Below are 17,744 nucleotides of genomic sequence, written 5' to 3'. Positions count from 1 at the left end.
TATAAGAAATATATTTATTATAAATAAGATTTATTTCTTATCAGTTCAAAAGTCTAACTTCTTCACCATTTATGAAATTTTCTTGTCAAAAACTTTAACCTAAATTTGATATATACTTAGATTTCACAATTAACCTATAGAATCAGTGACAAAAGGGAAAAAAAATGGAAGGGAAACGGATACAGTATATTAACAGAATTAAGAGACAATTCAACCACATGTAAACCATGAACTTTATTTGGGTCCTGATTTAAAAAACTAACTGCAGAAAAGTATTTCTGAGAAAATTAGGAAAATCTGAACATGAATTGGATATTTGTTGACATTAGAAATTAGTTAATTTTTTATCATGTTAATGGCATTGACTTTTTTAGAGTCCTTATAATTTAGAGACACATACTTAAGTATTTACCCAATGAAATAATATACAGTATTTACAATTTGTTTTAAAATTATCTGAGGTTGATGGGAGGCAATGGAGGAGGAGGATAAAGATTAAACAAGACTGGCCATATGTAATGACTATTAAAAATGGATTCTTTTTGTGTATGTTTGGAAACTCCTACAATTAAAAGAGAGTTCAACTTCATCTACAATCCCTCATTTTCCAATCAAAAAAATTATAGAAAAATAGGCAATAGAAAACTTTTAACGGTCTAAATCATCTAAGTCAGAGGAAGGATGAAATAGCAGAAATTCTAACCAAACCATATTGTAATTTAAGCAACTATTGTGAGTACATCACTCAATCCACCCACCACAACCAAAACGATAATATGAGATGATTGAGCAAGGAAATGAGCTTGAATAAAAGGTATCCATCAACAATTACCAAAATCAATCTACAATGGTGTCAAAGAAAAGGCAAATGGAACCTCAACTGTGACCAAATGGAACCTCTGTTGCCACTGTCTGATCCTATTACAAAATAGATTAATACAGTCTGCATGGGCAAGAAACATGTAACACACCTATAGAGTGTGGTAGATTAGAACAACCATTTATCAGTGAAAATCACATCATGGCAAAAAACAAAAACTTCTGTCCTCATCTCTATAATCCCCCAAATGCCTATCATTATAGTAAGATTTAATAAATACTGAAGTGTTTAAATATATAGCACTCTATAAAAATTCAGGTGAATATCAGAAATTCTCCAAAAATCAAGTTGTCAATTTATTTAAAAATGCCAAAATATGCTATATTCTCTCTTATTAATACACTTCTGGGGGCTGTGGGAATGCACTGTTAAAGAGCCATCTTTTGGGGCACCTGGGTGGCTCAGTCGGTTGAGCATCCAACTTCGGCTCAGGTCATGATCTCACGACTCATGAGTTCGGGCCCCACGTCGGGCTCTGTGCTGACAGCTCAGAGCCTGAAGCCTGCTTCAGATTCTGTGCCTCCCTGTCTCTCTGCCCCAACCCACTCACATTCTGTCTCTTTCTCTCTCAAAAATAAATAAACATTAAAAAAAAGTTTTTAAAAATAAGAGCTATCTTTTTTCTCCAAATAGTTATTTATAAAGAGCAGAATATATCAATATTTAGCGCAATTTTTGTTTTCAAAGACAAAGCATGAGTTTAAAATAGAAAGTGTTTTGTTAATATATCCTGTTTCCAAATTCTAAAGCAGCACATAAAATTCATCCGAAATTCATTATCTTAATGACAGACATCACATTAAGTAACTCAGCACCAGCCCAGCTGCTTTTGATCCCAATACTGAAGGATAACTCTCCTATCTTTCCAAGAAACTACACAGTCATACCAGTCCTTAATTTTAAATTGGAAAATATCAAGAAAAATAATTCTACAACAGGACCTATGAGTATACTGTTTTCACTCTGCAACTAACTCATTTTATGACCAGATATGTCCTTCGTCTATAAAGATCAGTGACTCTCACTGATCTACTGAAGGAAGGTATCTTCTTAGTAATGGTTAGCATAGTGCAGGGGCCAGCAAACTTTTTCACTGTAAAAGGCCAAATTGTAAATATTTTAGGCTTTGTGGACCACATATAATCTCTGTCATGATTTTTTCTTTTTTTAAAATACTTTTTAAATGTTATATTTATATATAAATATACATATATATAACACATATAACATACATATATGTATGTATTTGTTTTCTGGCTGTCTTTACAAAAACAATGGGCCAAATTTGGCCTAAGAGTCATAGTTTGCCACCGCAGTTGGCCATATGAATCTGAAGACAAATACCTGGGTTCAAATCCCAACTCTACCATTTATTTGTTAGAAGTTGGCCACCTATGTGTGTCTCATCTGTATCTCATCTATAATATGTGTGTAAGAATAGCTCCTGCCTGACAGGTTTGCTGTGATAATTAAATTAGTTAATATATGCAAACTGGCTGACACACTGTAAGGTCTACATATATCTACATATATAGTATCTTCTTATTCCTACTCAATAGATGCATAGATAAGGTGGGCTATATTAGTGAAATCTCGGCAGATTATAACTCCATCTCTTTCTCTACTAGAGTTATACACTCACGAATCTGGTATCTCTTCCAACTCTAGATTTTATGATGCTAGTAATGACTGAAGCACACATACCCAACCTATATAAAAACAGTCTGCTTAAAAGTATTCATTCAAATATTTTAACAAGAAAATGCAGATATGCCCTCTCAAATGTTCACATGTCTCTCCATCTCCAACCAAGCTATAATACTAACTCAAATTATGGTCATCACTAGCCCAGGCTTCTACAATAGCCTCCTAAACCCACTTAACCCACTCTAGTCATATCTCCACAAAGCAGCCAGAGTGAACTTTTCAAAACACCTAGATATCCAATCATGTCATTCCACTTCTAAACACCCTTAAGTGGCTTTCCATTGCTCTTAGGATGGTGGTCAAGCTCTATCACTTCAATGTAGTCCTTGACTGTGGCCCTCTCCAATATCATTCATTACCTCTCCCTCCTTTGTTCTCTCTGCTCCAACTGCCCAGGACTTTTTTGGTTCTCCAACAATGCTCGCTCCTTCTCACCCAAAGAGAAGAGCGTATGCTACATCATTATCTAATTCCCCTCTTGACTTCTTGATGGAGTCACTGCCTGTTGAAATCTGAGGTTCTTACACATAAGCCATTTCCTTAGAGAGACCATCCCTGACCACTGCACTGTCTACCTCTCTTTCAGAGAACTTAGCACAAATTGTACATTAACACTCATGATTATTATTTGAGATTAAAGTCTCTCCCCCCCGTTTGACTCTAAATGTCTAACAAGATGTCTTTTTCTGAACACTACACTCCAGGGTCTATTAGTGTTCAGCACCTAGTAGGTTCTTAATACACATTTGTTGGATGAATAGATTCAGGGATAAGTAATACTACACTTCATGTAGATGTGTGTATAAAGCAACCTGTTTTCAACAAAATCCCTAGATTGTTAGCTTTATTATCTCCAATTCAAAAGTAAAGAAAGTAAGTTTTAAGTAAGTTAAACAATTTGGGGTGCTTGGGTGGCTCAGTCGGTTAAGCATCTGACTTTGGTTCCGGCCATGATCACACAGTTCGTTGAGTTCGAGCCCTGTATCAGGCTCTGTGCTGACAGCATGGAGCCTGCTTGGGATCCTCTGTTCCCCCTCTCTCTGCCCCTCCCCAACTTGCTTGCTCTCTCTCTCTCACTCTCAAAAATAAATAAACTTTAACAAATAAATAAAGTTAAACAACTTCAGTGAAGTCACTCAACAAGTTACTAGTAAAGCCAGGAGTAGAACTTTCGCTATTCCTCAAAGTCCATTTCTTTCCAACGTTTCATGTGGACTTACTTGCTAGAGAGAAGTCAAGAGGCTAGAAGCAAACTTTGAGTTTTATTACATGTGTAGAAACGAGATAACTTGGCAAGCCTGAAACTTCTATCCTTAGACCTGCTTGCAGGTTGGTCCTTGGCTGCCATCTGGAAAACTGAATTTGGGGAAGTTCCTACCATTCCCAGTAAGAATGGTTCACTGTGCCTAAATTGCACTAACAATGTACTTATGCTGAACACCTGCTTTCTTTCTAGAAGTTTGGAATTTTGATACAGCACTTGCCTGTATGAACAGTCTCCATTAAAAACCTTGGGCAGTGAGTCCCTAATGAGCTTTCTTAATAAATAACATTTCAATGTGTTGTCACAGCTAGTCGCTGCGGGAATTAAGCAAATTTTGTGTGACTCCACTGGGAAAGGACTGTTGGAAGCTGTATCTGGTTTTCCTGGATTGACCCATGTGCCTTTTTCCTCTGCTGATTTTGCTTAATATTCTTTTACTGTAATAAATCACAGCCATGAGTTTGACTTATATTCTGAATTCTAGGAGTCCTCCTAATGAATGGTTGATTCTGGGGACAGATGGCCTTGAGGATGCCAGACCCAATATGCTTCTAGCTATAGGCAACAACTCTTCATCTGAAAAAGATATTATGAGCCTAATTGGTTATGTATCTGATAAAGGGATAGATATTAGATTCAGGCTTCAGAGGCCAGGCTAGAGAGATATAGAAAAGACTCCAAACACACTCCAGAGAAGTATTTGGGACATAAAGCAATCACAGTATGCTCCTCCACCGACAGTTATTTTATTGTACTGTAAATTGTGATCTCATGAACAAGCTAGCAAAGTCCAATTCCTTTACAGAGGAGGGAACCAAGACCTCAAGAAAAAACAAGGCTTGCCCAGGGTCCTGCAGTTCAGCTAGGTGGTAACCAATCTAGGACTGGAACTCAAGACTCCCAATTACTAAAAACATGGTTTTCCTAGGTCTTATTGAACAATCTTGTTGCTTTCTTAAGTACAGGGTCACCCAAACACTATGACAATTAAACGAAAGCCAAGGTATGTAGGTAGCAAGGAAACGAATTTTATTTTGTGGAACTGTTGAAAAAAAATAAAACAAAACGAAGATTCTTCAAGAACAATTAATGCCAAAATTTCAACAAAGAAAAAAACTAAATAAATAGGATGTGTCAAAGAGACATCAAAGGATTCCATTGGGTTTTCATAGGAAATGGAGGAGAAATGAGAATACTAAAAAAAAAAAAAAAAAAAAAAAAAAGAAAAGAAAAGAAAAAACAAACAAACAAACAAAAACCTCCAACCACTAATGCTGCATAGGGAACAGCTTTACACATCAGCTGAGCTGATGAATGCCTGAGCTTCCACAGACCACTCTGGACCATGCACAGATATACAGAAAATCAGGACATACGCCATGAGGTAGTGGGAGAAAGGGTAGCATGTAGGGTGACCAACCACTCCAGTCTGCCCAGGACTAAGGTGGTTCCCAGAACACAGGGATTTCAGTTGTAAAACCTGGAAAGTCCTGAGCCAACCAGGACAATGTGGTCACCCTAACAGTATGTGCAGTGGGATTAGAGAAGGTGAATATTGCCAGTTATGTATAAAAAGACGAGATGGCACAAGGAGTCAAACAGTAGGAAGGCAGTAAGTTAAGGATAAACTCTTCTAGAACCAGAAGGTCAATCAACACAAGACATCAAGTGAAGCAGGACCATATTAAGACCTCCAGAGGCCTCAGGCACCTAAAAGGACAAGCCACTGTCCTCAGTGAAGCCCACGCACAGAAAATTACGAGATGTTTGGCATGGTACATTGAGGAAAATTTTGACAAACATGGAGTTTGACCAGCATAGTTAGAGGTCTGGCAATTATTTCATACTTGAATAGTTGAGGGATTGAGAATTTTTCTAGCTGAAAAAAAGATTCAACACCTCCATTATCTTATCGCATTTGAGGAGAAAAAAAAAAGATTTCTTCTATCTTAAAGAAGATAACTGGATGGGGAAGAATTAATGGAGAGAAGGCAGATTTTATATCAATATTGTTTTAACCCATTCAGGCTGCTATAACAAAATACGATGGACCCAGTATCCTATAAACAACAGAAATTTATTTCTCACAGTTCTGGAGGCTAAAATCCAAGATTACCCCACGAGCATGGCCATACTGTGGTGAGGGCTCTCCTCTTGGATCACAGCCAGCACCTTCTCCTGTGTCCTGTCTTGGTGAAAGGAGCGGGGGTCTTTTTGGAGCCTCTCTTATTAGAGTATTAACCATATTCATGAGGTCTCTACCCTCGTGACTTAACCACTTCCTAAAGGCCCCACCTTCTAATACCATCACCTTTGGGAGCTAAGTCTTCCACATATGCATATGGGGGAGGGAATGGGACACAAACATTCAGACCATAGCAAATATGAAGTATGATTAAGAGCATCCAGAATGAATGGACTGTCCTGGAAAAGCAGTGTTTTCTATCTTTACAAACATTAATACAAGGAGTGTAAGTCCACTTGCCAGGATTTAGACTCGGAGGACACACCTGATCCATTTGAAATATGATATTTACACCTTGGATATAATTTTAATGTCAAAGGGAAAAGGTATGCCCCCTTCACAGACAGAACAGATTTTAATCTGTAGAATCCCAAGGGTTCAAAGGTTACAGCAACCTCCAAAATAGAAAGATGTACCAATAATTAAAACCTCCTTTGAGTAGGATGGGATAACCCATTTGCTAGCCAAATGCTTTAACAGAGACTATAAATTGCCTGCCAGAAATCTGGTCCCAAGGTTATGTAGTTTGTTCAAACAAATTTGATTTATTGCTGTTTATTCCATATCTTACATAGGCACTAAAAATATTTCCAGACTTATAAGCAAAGAAATCAATAGTAAAGTTAACAACCAGTACAAAACAGCAGAGGCTGAGAGGATATATTTCTGCTAATTCACCTACAAATGAAAAGAAGAGGTACCCTAGGGCAGAGACCAACTTGAGATGGACTTGCAGCTAAGCAAGCCCTGTGCTAAGAGAAAGTTGTAAGGAGGAAGTGCCTGAATCAAAATATCTTTTCTCCTCCAAAATGGAAAAAGAATCTTGCTGAAGTCTGCCTAACCTAAAGGAATAAAAATAACTGGCACGCAAAATTAAAAGCAAGCCTGATAAAGTGTGGAGTGCCTGAAATGGAAAGTCTTAACTTTATTCATCATCTTCAAGTATAAACATTTGCTTCTTCTACTCTACACTGCCATGAACACATTATAAATTCATTCTTTAAAAGAGGGTATTTTCCATCGTATCCATCTTGCACAAAATGAGTACAATTAATCCGAGCAGCAGCCCATTCTCACACTGTCTGGAAACTTTTACAGCATGTATTCCTCCCCCAACAACACACTACTTCTCCACGTCGTTCAACAAATTGAACTTGCCATGTAAGAGGTTACTAAAAAGTTGAATCAGTATATTTAGACCTTGGGGAACATAAAATTAAGTGTAGATGAATTGATTTCTACAACTATGGATATTTTCTTCTATGGAAGAAGACTCAAAAAAAAAAAGAGCCTCATTGTTTAATTTGTGTTGTAAACTGTCATAAACTTTCATCTTTACATAAGAGAAATGTCCTATTTTTTGGAAACCATGTCCGAGAAAACATAAAAAACATTCTAGCATTCACTGTGCCAAGTTAGAGTTTTAAAACATATACACGTGACTGATTTTTCCCTCCCCAGCCACTCAAATTAGTAATTTAATTTTTTGGACTAGGTCATAAAATAGGAAGTGATATGCCTTCCCAGACCTTTCTCCCAGACCTCTACGTAACTTTCCCTCAGGAGATATCAATAATGTTGTTCTTATGGATGCTTCAAAAGATGTCAATGTAAGGGTGCCTGGGTGGCTCAGTCAGTAGGGCGTCCAACTTCGGCTCAGGTCATGATCTCACAGTTCATGAGTTCGAGCCCTGCGTCAGGCTCTGTGCTGACAGCTCAGAGCCTGGAGCCTGCTTCAGATTCTGTGTCTCCCTCTCTCTCTGCCCCTCCCCTGCTCAATCTCTCTCAAAAAATGAATAAACGTTAAATTTTTTTTTTTAATGTCAATGTATATGTTAGCAAATACTTTATATTCTACACTTTAATTTTGCATAGTTTAAATTTTTTATTATTCAATTTATTTAATTTTTTTTTTTTTTAAAGCAAAGAAAACTTCACCCATTTCTCCTACTCCTCCATCTCTGACCTCTGGCAACCACCAATTTGTCTACATCTATGAGTTTGGTTTATATATATTTAGTATGTTGCCTTTTCATTTTGTTGGTAGTTTCCTTTGCTATAAAGAAGCTTTTAAATTTGATGTAGTAAAACATGTTGTTTTTGATGCTTTTCTTTTTGCTTTTGTTTATTTTATTTTTGCTTTTGATGCTTTTACTTTTGGTGTCAGATTCAAAAAATAATTGCCAAGAACTATGTCAGGAGCTTACCACCTATGTTTTCCTCTAGGAGTTCTATAGTTCAAGCCTTACTTTCAAGACTTTAATCCATTTTGAGTCAACTCTGGTAACCCATGGTATAAGATGGTGGTCCAGTTTCATTCTTTTGCATGTAGATGTCCAGTTTTCCCACAACAATTGATTGAAGAGACTGTCCTTTCCTCACTGTATATTCTCGGCTCCTTTATGATAAATTAATTGACCATAGGTATACAGGTTTATTTCTGGGGTCTCTATTCTGTTCCACTGATCTATGCATCTGTGTTTATGCCAAGATCATACTATTTTAATTACTACAGCTTTATAATATAATTTGAAATTATGGAACATGATACCTCCAGTCTTCTTCTATCTCAAGTTTGCTTTGGCTATTCAGGGTCTTTTATGGTTCCATACAAATTCTAGGATTGTTTGCTCTATTTCTGTGAAAAATGCCACTGGAATTTTGATAGGATTGCACTGAATTTGTAGATTGCTTTGAGTAGTATGAACATTTTAACAATATTAATTCTTCTAATGCATGAGCACAGAATATCTTTCCATTTATCTGTGTCTTCTTTAATCTTCATTAATGCCTTACAGTTTTCAATATACAGATCTTTTACTCCCTTAATTAAATTTATTCCTAGGTATTTTATTATCTTTGATGCAACTGTAAATGGGATTGCTTTCTTAATTTCTCTTTCTCATAGTTCACTAGTATATAGAAACACAATAGAATCAGTATGGAACTGTTAGTTCTAACAGTTTTTTTCATGGTATCTTGGTTTTCTATATACACCATGTCACTGGCAAATAGTAACAGTTTTACTTCTTCCTTTCCAATTTGAATGCTACAATGGACATGGGGGTGCATATATACCTTTTTGAATTAGTGTTTTCATTTCTCTTGCTAGGACTACCAATACTATATTGAACAAAATCGGCAAGAGTGGGCACCCTCGTCTTACTCCAGATCTTAGAGCAATAGCTTTCAGCTTTTTACACTGACTATGATGTTAGCTGTAGGCTTACCATATATAGCCTTTATTATGTTGAGGCATGTTCCCTCTATACCCACTTCGTGGTGTGCTTTTATCATATGGATAAAATGTATATTGAATTTTGTCAAATGCTTTTTCAGCATCTATTGAGATGATATATGACTATTACACTTCATTTTATACATGTGGTATATAACATTGATTTGTGTATGTTGAACATTCTTTCATCCCTGGAATAAATCCCACCTGATTGTGGTGTATGATGCTTTTAATGTATTGCTGGATTTGATTTGCTAATATCTGCTCACATTTGCATCTATGTTCACTAGGGATATTGGCCTGTAATTTTCTTTCCTTGTAGTATCCTTCTCTGGTTTTGCTATAAGGGTAATGATGGGCCTCGTACAACAAGTTTGGAGGAGTTCTCTCCTCGTCTATTCTTTGGGAAAGTGTGAGGACTGATATTAATTCTTCTTTGAATGTTTGGTACAACTGACCAGTGAAGCCTGGTCCTGGACCGGGTTTTTGATTCCTGATTCAGTCTCCTTACTAGTAATCAGTCTGTTCAGATTTTCTATTTCTTCATAATCTAGTGGTAGTAGGCTGTATGTTTCAAAGAATTTATTCATTTTTCCTTTTGTCCAATTTGTTAAGAAATAATTGATCATAATAGAGTTTATGATCCTTCGTATTTCTCTGAGGTCAGTTGTCACTTTGATTTCTGATTTGATTGGAACCCTCATTTTTACCTTTTTATTTTTTATGACTCTAGGTTTGTCGATTTTATCTTTTCAAAGAACCAGCTCTTAGTCTGACTGATCTTTCCTATTATCTTTTTAGTCTCTGTTTCATTTATTTCTGCTCTAATCTTTGTTACTTCTTTCCTTCTACTAACTTTAGATTTCATTTGTTCTTCTTTTTTCTAGTTCCTTGAGGTATAAAATCAGTTGTTTGAGGCTTTTATTGTTTCTTGAGGTAGGCATTTATTGCCATGAACTTCTCTTACAACTGCTTTGGCTGCATCTTATAAATTTTGGTATGTTACATTTCCATTTTCATTTGTCTCGAGGTATTTTTTTATTTCTCTTTTGATTTCTTCTTTGGTCCATTTGGTTGTTCAATCTCCACAGACTTGTGAATCTTCCAGTTTTCTTCATGTAATTGATTTCTAGATTCATACCACTGCCGTCAAAAAAGGTGCTTGATATGTTTCAATCCTCTTAAATTTATTAAGATTTGTTCTGTGGCCTAACATATGATCTATCTCAGAAAAGGTTCTAGGTGCTGTTGACAGGAAGGCATATTCTGTTCCTTTTAGGTGGAATGTTTTGTTAAGTATATCTAGTCTAATATCTGTTAAGTCTATCTGGTCTAATGTGTCAATTAAGGTTAATGTTTTCTTATTAATTTTCTGTATTGATGTAAGTGGGATATTAACATCACCCACTATTATTTATTGCTGTCTATTTCTCCCTTTAGATCCATTAGTATTTGCTTTATATATTTATTTATATGCTGGGTACATATTTACAAATGTTATTTCCTCTTCCTGGAGAGCCCTTTAACACTATGTAATGTCCTTCTTTGTCTCTTATTACAGTCTTTGTTTTAAAGTCCATTTTGTCTGATAGAAGTATAGCTACTCCAGCTTTCCTTTGGGTTTCATTTGCAAGGAGTATCTTTTTCTATCGCTCCACTTGCAGTCTGTGTGTATCCTTACATCTAAAGTGAGTCTCTCATAGGCAGCACACAAATGGGTCTTGTTTTTTATTCATTCAGCTCACTCCATGTCTTTTGATTGGAAAATTTTGTTCATTGATATTTAAAGTAATTATTGGTAGGTATGTGTTTATTGCCATTTTGCTAACAGTTTTCTGGCTATGTTGTAGTTCAAAAAATTTTTGCACCTCTTTCTAAAATCTACATATCTGTAAGGTATTTTCAGATGTAATCCAGCTATACTGTATTCCATCATAGAGATAAACCACAATTTAACTAAACACCATGCTACTTACAGGTATTTACACTGTTTCCAATCCAATGGTGTACTAAAAAATAATCTGTAATGGATAATGATATATATAAATATTTCTTACATATAAGATTGTATCTTTAGAATAAATCTGAAGTCGAATTTCTGGGTCAAACATTTTCCTCCCATTTGCCATTTACCCTTTGACTTTGTTTTGATTGCATGAGCCTTACCAGGTAGAATTTCCTTTTATATAGCAGTATTTTTATCAGCCATTAACTCTTATGTCCTCTAGGTTTTAGAAAGGCCTTCTACCTGCTACAGTTATACAACAAATCTTTCTTATTTTCTTTTAGTACTTTCATAGTTGCATTTTTTTCACATTTCTTTCTTTTATCATATGGCTCATGTTGAACAAATGAAATGCTGAACGTGCTGAGATTTTCTCTCATATCATTCCAAACAAGAAAGTCCTTAGGTTCCATTCTGAATTATTAAAACTTATGATGAATTAAGACAATTATACTTTAGGAAAAATATTACCTATCTCAACTATGACAGGAAAGTGACATGTGATTGCTCTGAAGACTTAAACCAAAGAGGAGTTTCTACGTCTCCAAATATACAAATCCCAAAACACTAACAATAACAGGAAGATAATACTATTCCATAAAGGCTTTTTCTAAGTAAAATTGGCTTTCTGACACTATTTTCATTGCATATAAAGCTCCATAGAGAAGGTTCTCTATGTGCTCCCATCTGCCACACTGACAAAAATTCACCTAAGGTGTAATTATCTCTGTCCCAATCAGCTCCCTATTGCCTAAGTGCCTGATTTTCCTTCCTTCTTATTTCTTCTCTCAATTTTGAATAGTGACTTCCTTGAATTTTGAACCAAGCCATATGTTAAAAGACACACATGGATGATTCAGACAAGTCATTGTTGGGTAAGTCTGGCCTGTGTCTGATTAATCCCACAACCTTGAGAAAGCCATACTCCAGGTAAGGCCTCAGTCACACCAGTCATGGTGCATCAGAACCTCTGTACTACATTCCCAGATCTAAGCAAATTCCAAGGGGGAGGGAGGGATGGTGTGGTGTGGGTAAGTATGCACCTCAACATGGGGCTTAGAAGGCTTGAAGGACCACTGCAAAGAAAGCCTACCCAATTGAATGTTTACCTTATTTCATGTACAACAATATAAAATCCCAAACATACTCACTTTTTTAAGTTTTGTGCCCATGATAATATGTATAAGTCAGTTTTAGCAGGGAGCCAAAAGTGTTTCTGAGTATGTGCTTATATTCTCAGTGATTGAAGCACAGTTTTATGCAAGTTCAAAGTTGGGGGAAAGTCCAAGAGATTGAAATCACATTGTAAACACATATATATGATTAAAATAATTCCTCATAAACAGCAAGATATTAAAGTCTTTGATTTCAATCCATTATCATTCAGACAATGAAGTCAAAAAGATGTATAATGTATAAATCACCTGTCTTCAAGTAAAATATTTAATTGGATACACAACACACAGTAGACACCTTCTGCTGACCTTAATGATTTGTGTGATAACCAACCCCTCTAAACACCACCCCTGAGGCCATTTAATCTTGTTCCAGGAGCTCACACTAACCTATTCTCAGTCCTCTGTTCTTCCAATTCCAAGCTCTTTTGTAGAGATGTATTCCTTTCTTAATAACTGGGTTTCTTGTCCTTTTTCCATCAGTGGTCAGATCCCTATTATGACATATCATTTCAACAGATGATCAGAATTTGATTTTGTACCCTTTTATTTAATTTTAGTTCCTGTCAAAATATTCCAGTCTGAGAGCTGGTACCCCAAATTCTCACCACCCAGAAAAGGCCATATGTACTACCTTAATCTTTGCATGGCTTACCATTCTCAAGATCTGCCTAATGCTAACATTCAACTTCCAAGTTCTCTGCTAACCATCTATTTTCCAAAATCTACTCAACAAGAAAGTCTTTGACAGATTTCTATTCCCTTTAGTATTCTTTATCTTGAGACACATTTCCTGGTTTCTGATACATTTCAGAGAAATGTTTTTGTTTTCTCATTCTTGGAACCTTCTACCTCTGGCCCTCCTATAACCAGTTTAGTTTCCCTCCACCCCTGGGGATCACTGAGCCCTGAAGATCCGACTGGATCCTTAATCCAGACACTCTCAATTAGATCCATCATGCCAATGTCCTTGTCCCGTGGTTTTCAAACATTAGCATGCATCAGAAATACCCAAAGTCTTATTAAAACAAAATTTTCCAAACCCACCCCCAGAATTTTTGATTTGGTACACCTTGGGAAAGGCTCAGGAATAATTTCTGAGCACCAGGGGATGGTAATCATGCTGAAGAAGTATGCCAATGAATATACATACTTAGGTCTATTTATAGATTATAGCCCAATGAGGAGGTTGAACAATGAAGGAAGAGATCAAGAGTAGTTGGGAGTATTCCCACACAAGAAAAAAATTTAGGTGGGCCTCAAAGATGAGATAAGACTGTTATCATGGAGTTTACACACATGTGGTGGATGAAAACCAAACAAAATATTTTCATCTAACTTACATGGCTAAAGAGAAGGGTGGGGGAGAATAGGGAGTCTTGAATATGCTACAGTTTGGGATAGCAGAACCAAGTTTCACTGAGAGGGTAACATGAAGCATAGGAAGTGAGTTAGCCATGCAGACACCTCAGGAAAAGCTTTCCAGTAAAAGGAAACAATAAATACAAAGAACCTGACTGAGCTGGGTCCAGTCCTCATATGTCCTCAGGGGAGGAGGAGAAGACACCAAAATCACCAGAAAGGGCAAAAAAGCCTAAGCAAGAGAGAAAATGAGATGAGTTCAGAAGTCAGAGTGAAGAGATTGTGTAGGGCTTAGTGGGTCATTGTAAAGATTTGCCTTTTGCTCCAAATGCAATGGGAAGCTATTAAAGGATTTTGAGTGAAAGGATGACGTAACAGTTGCTAAATGGTACCTCTACTATTACTACTATTCCTATTATTAGTACTACTAATCACTTCTGTTAATAACAGTGTCTACTATGTAGATACTATTAACTAGTATAATCCAAGTACTACAGTGTGATATAATGATCTATCAGAAATACATATTTGGTCATTCAAACAACTAAAACATATTTCTCAGATATATTTCGCCTTCATCTACACATCCTAAAAATGCCTCCGAGCCATAAAAGTGAAATGGGATTCTTACTATTAATGAAGGTGACTTTTTGGACCTCACCCAGGGTAGGGATTGGTTACCAGGGAGACAAACCATGTGATTAGAGGGTTTGAACTGTCAGTTGAACTCTGGGGAGGGAAGAGGGGCTGGAGGTTAAGTCACACAATGGCCAATAATTTAGTCAATCATGAGAATGCAATGAAGCTTCCATAAAAATCCAAGAGGACTGGGTTCAAAGAGCCAACAGGTTGTAAACACATGGAGATTAGGGAGAATGACAGGCCTGAAGAGGGCATGGAAGCTCTGTGCCCTCTCCCTATACCTTGCCTTAGCATCTCCTCATCTGATTGTTGATACATATCCTTTACTATGTCTTCTAAGAAACTCATATAAGCAATAAGTGTTTCCCTGAATTCAGTGAGCCACTCTGGCAAATTAAAAGAACCTAAGGAGGAGTTCATTGGGACCCCCAGTCTGTAGCCATTTGGTCAGAAGTACATGTAACAGCCTGGGGCTTGCAACTGGTGTCTGAAGTGAGGTGTGGGAAGCAGTCTTATAAGACTGAGCCCTTAACCTGTGGAATCTGACGCTATCTTGAGAATACACGGTGTCAGCTGGTGTTTGAGAATTGCTTGTGTGTTATGGTGGGGGCAGGAGTAACCACCCCATTGGAACTGGGTCCAGAAACACCAAAAAATAGAGTTATTCCAATGTTTCAATTAAATATGTTGCCCAATATCAAACAGACTATAAATGGCAGGACCTGGATTTTAACTCAGGCAATCTGGCTCTCAAGTCTGTGCTTATGACTGCTATACAATACTGTCTCCTGTAATTGGACTGAAGTTTTAACAGGATTACTCTGGTTGCTATGACTGAAAGAAGTTAAGGATAAAGTCAGGAAGCCTGAGTGGCAGAGTGTTTACAATAATAATCTAGGGTAGAGGCCATGGTGATATGGAACAATGAATAGCAGTAAAGAAGGCAAAAAGTATTCAGTCTGGATATGTTCTGAAGACAGATTAAACAAGACTGACTGACAGATTAAATGTGAAATTTAAGAGAAGGAGGGAAGAAGAACTCCAGATTATTTAAGAAGACTAACTTTAAAAGATTAGCCTGCTGTACGGGTAAAGTGGTTAAGAAAATGTTTAAATTAAAAGTATTTACTACAACCTTCTAGATGATAAAAATGCCACATACCCTATCCTGAAGGGGATACAGTCCCTGTAACTTCTCTGGTACTTGTTTGCTTGTAAAGGACTTATAGATACCAACTATCAGGCAACCTAAATGTAGATTCAGTGTTCTATTATAATGCACAGAACAGGATAGTGACCGAGTTCATCCTAAAATGTGAAGCTTTTCTGTACTCTGTAATATTTTGTTTACATTTGTATTGGTTTCAGGCAGAAATAAGTATGTAGAGGTTTTCTTTTTAAAGAAAAACTTATTTGTAGAATAAGTAAGGCATAATTGCACATTTCTACATAAATGTCATCACTTTGAGTCATTAGTAAGAAATGTGTTACAAGGATTAGAACACGTGCATTGAAAAGTAACTTGGGAAAAGAAACATCAACTGTTGGCAAAGAGCATTGTTAAGAGGATGGTCACTGTGAAAAAGTTGATCTCTCCCTCCCTCTCTCTTTCCCTGCCTCTTGTACAGTCATATTCTATTAATACCTAGCTGCAAGACATCAGAAATGAATGGTTCACCAACTGGTTCTTCAAAAAGAACAAAAACATAGCAAGGCATTAAGCAGTCATAAGCAAGATGCATATTTAAAGCAGATGTTTATAAAACAGCTCTCCTTTGAATGCAGTCTAATCTTATCAGTATCAGTCCCTACAGGGCCAGGATGCTCCTGTATACTGGGTCAGGTTGTATCTGAAGGAGTCAGCATTTCAGTCAGAGAACTTGTGTAATAGGAATAAAGACACCCTGGTTGTAAAGCTTGGCCAGTGTCCATGGGAACCACTGATGTGAGGAATCCCCAGAATTCCAAGCTCTCAAGATGCCTTTACACTCCAGAGTCAAACAAAGAGACATTCCCACTGCTAAAAGGGTTCCTGGCATTACTCATCAAGGCACAGCTCCCTAGTGAAGTCTGATTTCACTGTGACCTACAAGCAGGGGTAAGCATTCAGTAGTTCGTAGGATGGATGATTTCTCCAGCACTCTTCACTCACTCTTTTTTTTTTTAACTTTTTTTTTTTTAATTGACATCCCAATTAGTTAGCATATAGTGCAACAATGATTTCAGGAGTAGATCCTTAGTGCCCCTTACCCATTTAGCCCACCCCCCCCCCACAGCCCCTCCTGTAACCCTCTGTTTGTTCTCCATATTTAAGAGTCTCTTATGTTTTGTCCCCCTCCCTGTTTTTATATTATTTTTGTTTCCTTTCCCTTACGTTCGTCTGTTTTGTCTCTTAAAGTCCTCACATGAGTTAAGTCATATGATATTTGTCTTTCTCTGACTGACTAATTTCACTTAGCATAATACCCTCCAGTTCCATCCACATAGTTGCAAATGGCAAGATTTCATTCTTTTTGATTGCTGAGTTATACTCCATTGTATATATATACCACATCTTCTTTATCCACTCATCTATCGATGGACATTTGGGCTCTTTCCATACTTTGGCTATTGTTGATAGTGCTGCTATAAGCATGGGGGTGCATGTGTCCCTTCGAAACAGCACACCTGTATCCCTTGGACAAATGCCTTATAGTGCAATTGCTGGGCCGTAGGGTAGTTCTATTTTTGAGGAATCTCCATACTGTTTTCCAGAGTGGCGGCACCAGCTTGCATTCCCAATCACTCTTAATTCCAGAATTTCTCAAAGTAAAGAAAACTCACTACACTATTGAGGTGTCATTTTTCAGAAATACAAAACATGGCTTAAAATAAGACGAGAAAATATTTCTCAAATTCACAAATTACCGTTAGCATTTTTAATCGTTGAGCATTCCAGTCAGTTACACCATGGAGTCTGGGATCTTCCTCTAAACGCTTAACAAAAATCATTCTATAAAACACTATAATTAAGCAGAGGACACCAAGTGTAATCTCTTCCTGATGTGTCATGATCATTCCTTACTATACTTTCCAGTGACACAGGAATTCCCCAAAACACATCTAATTCTATACAGCTATTTATCCCCTTCATAAGTTCTTCACATTCTGTTTTTTACCTTTAACTTCTTGATCTCCATTTTGATGTCTGAATGTCAATATGCCTGCTTCTATCAACAACACAGTA

The 17,744-nt window shown here is 36.9% G+C and overlaps 1 protein-coding gene across 3 annotated transcripts in view; it reads right to left on the bottom strand.

Annotated features, from left to right (window-relative positions):
• Window positions 1–17,744, bottom strand: part of PLOD2 (procollagen-lysine,2-oxoglutarate 5-dioxygenase 2) — a 100,313-nt gene that overhangs the window by 60,888 nt on the left and 21,681 nt on the right. The window contains exon 1 of one of the 3 annotated variants that reach the window (XM_007086332.3): window positions 12,905–13,217. The exons of the other annotated variants lie outside the window; for them this stretch is intronic. Within the exon in view, the coding sequence (XP_007086394.2) occupies window positions 12,905–13,025 (121 nt within the window). The 5' untranslated portion in view covers window positions 13,026–13,217. Of the gene's footprint in view, window positions 1–12,904; window positions 13,218–17,744 lie in introns of those variants that run through there. 3 annotated transcript variants of the gene reach the window in all.

This window comes from Panthera tigris, chromosome C2 (assembly GCF_018350195.1).
Source record: "Panthera tigris isolate Pti1 chromosome C2, P.tigris_Pti1_mat1.1, whole genome shotgun sequence".
Classification (NCBI taxonomy): Eukaryota; Metazoa; Chordata; class Mammalia; order Carnivora; family Felidae; genus Panthera; species Panthera tigris.
This window is presented reverse-complemented; position numbering and strand designations above follow the sequence as displayed.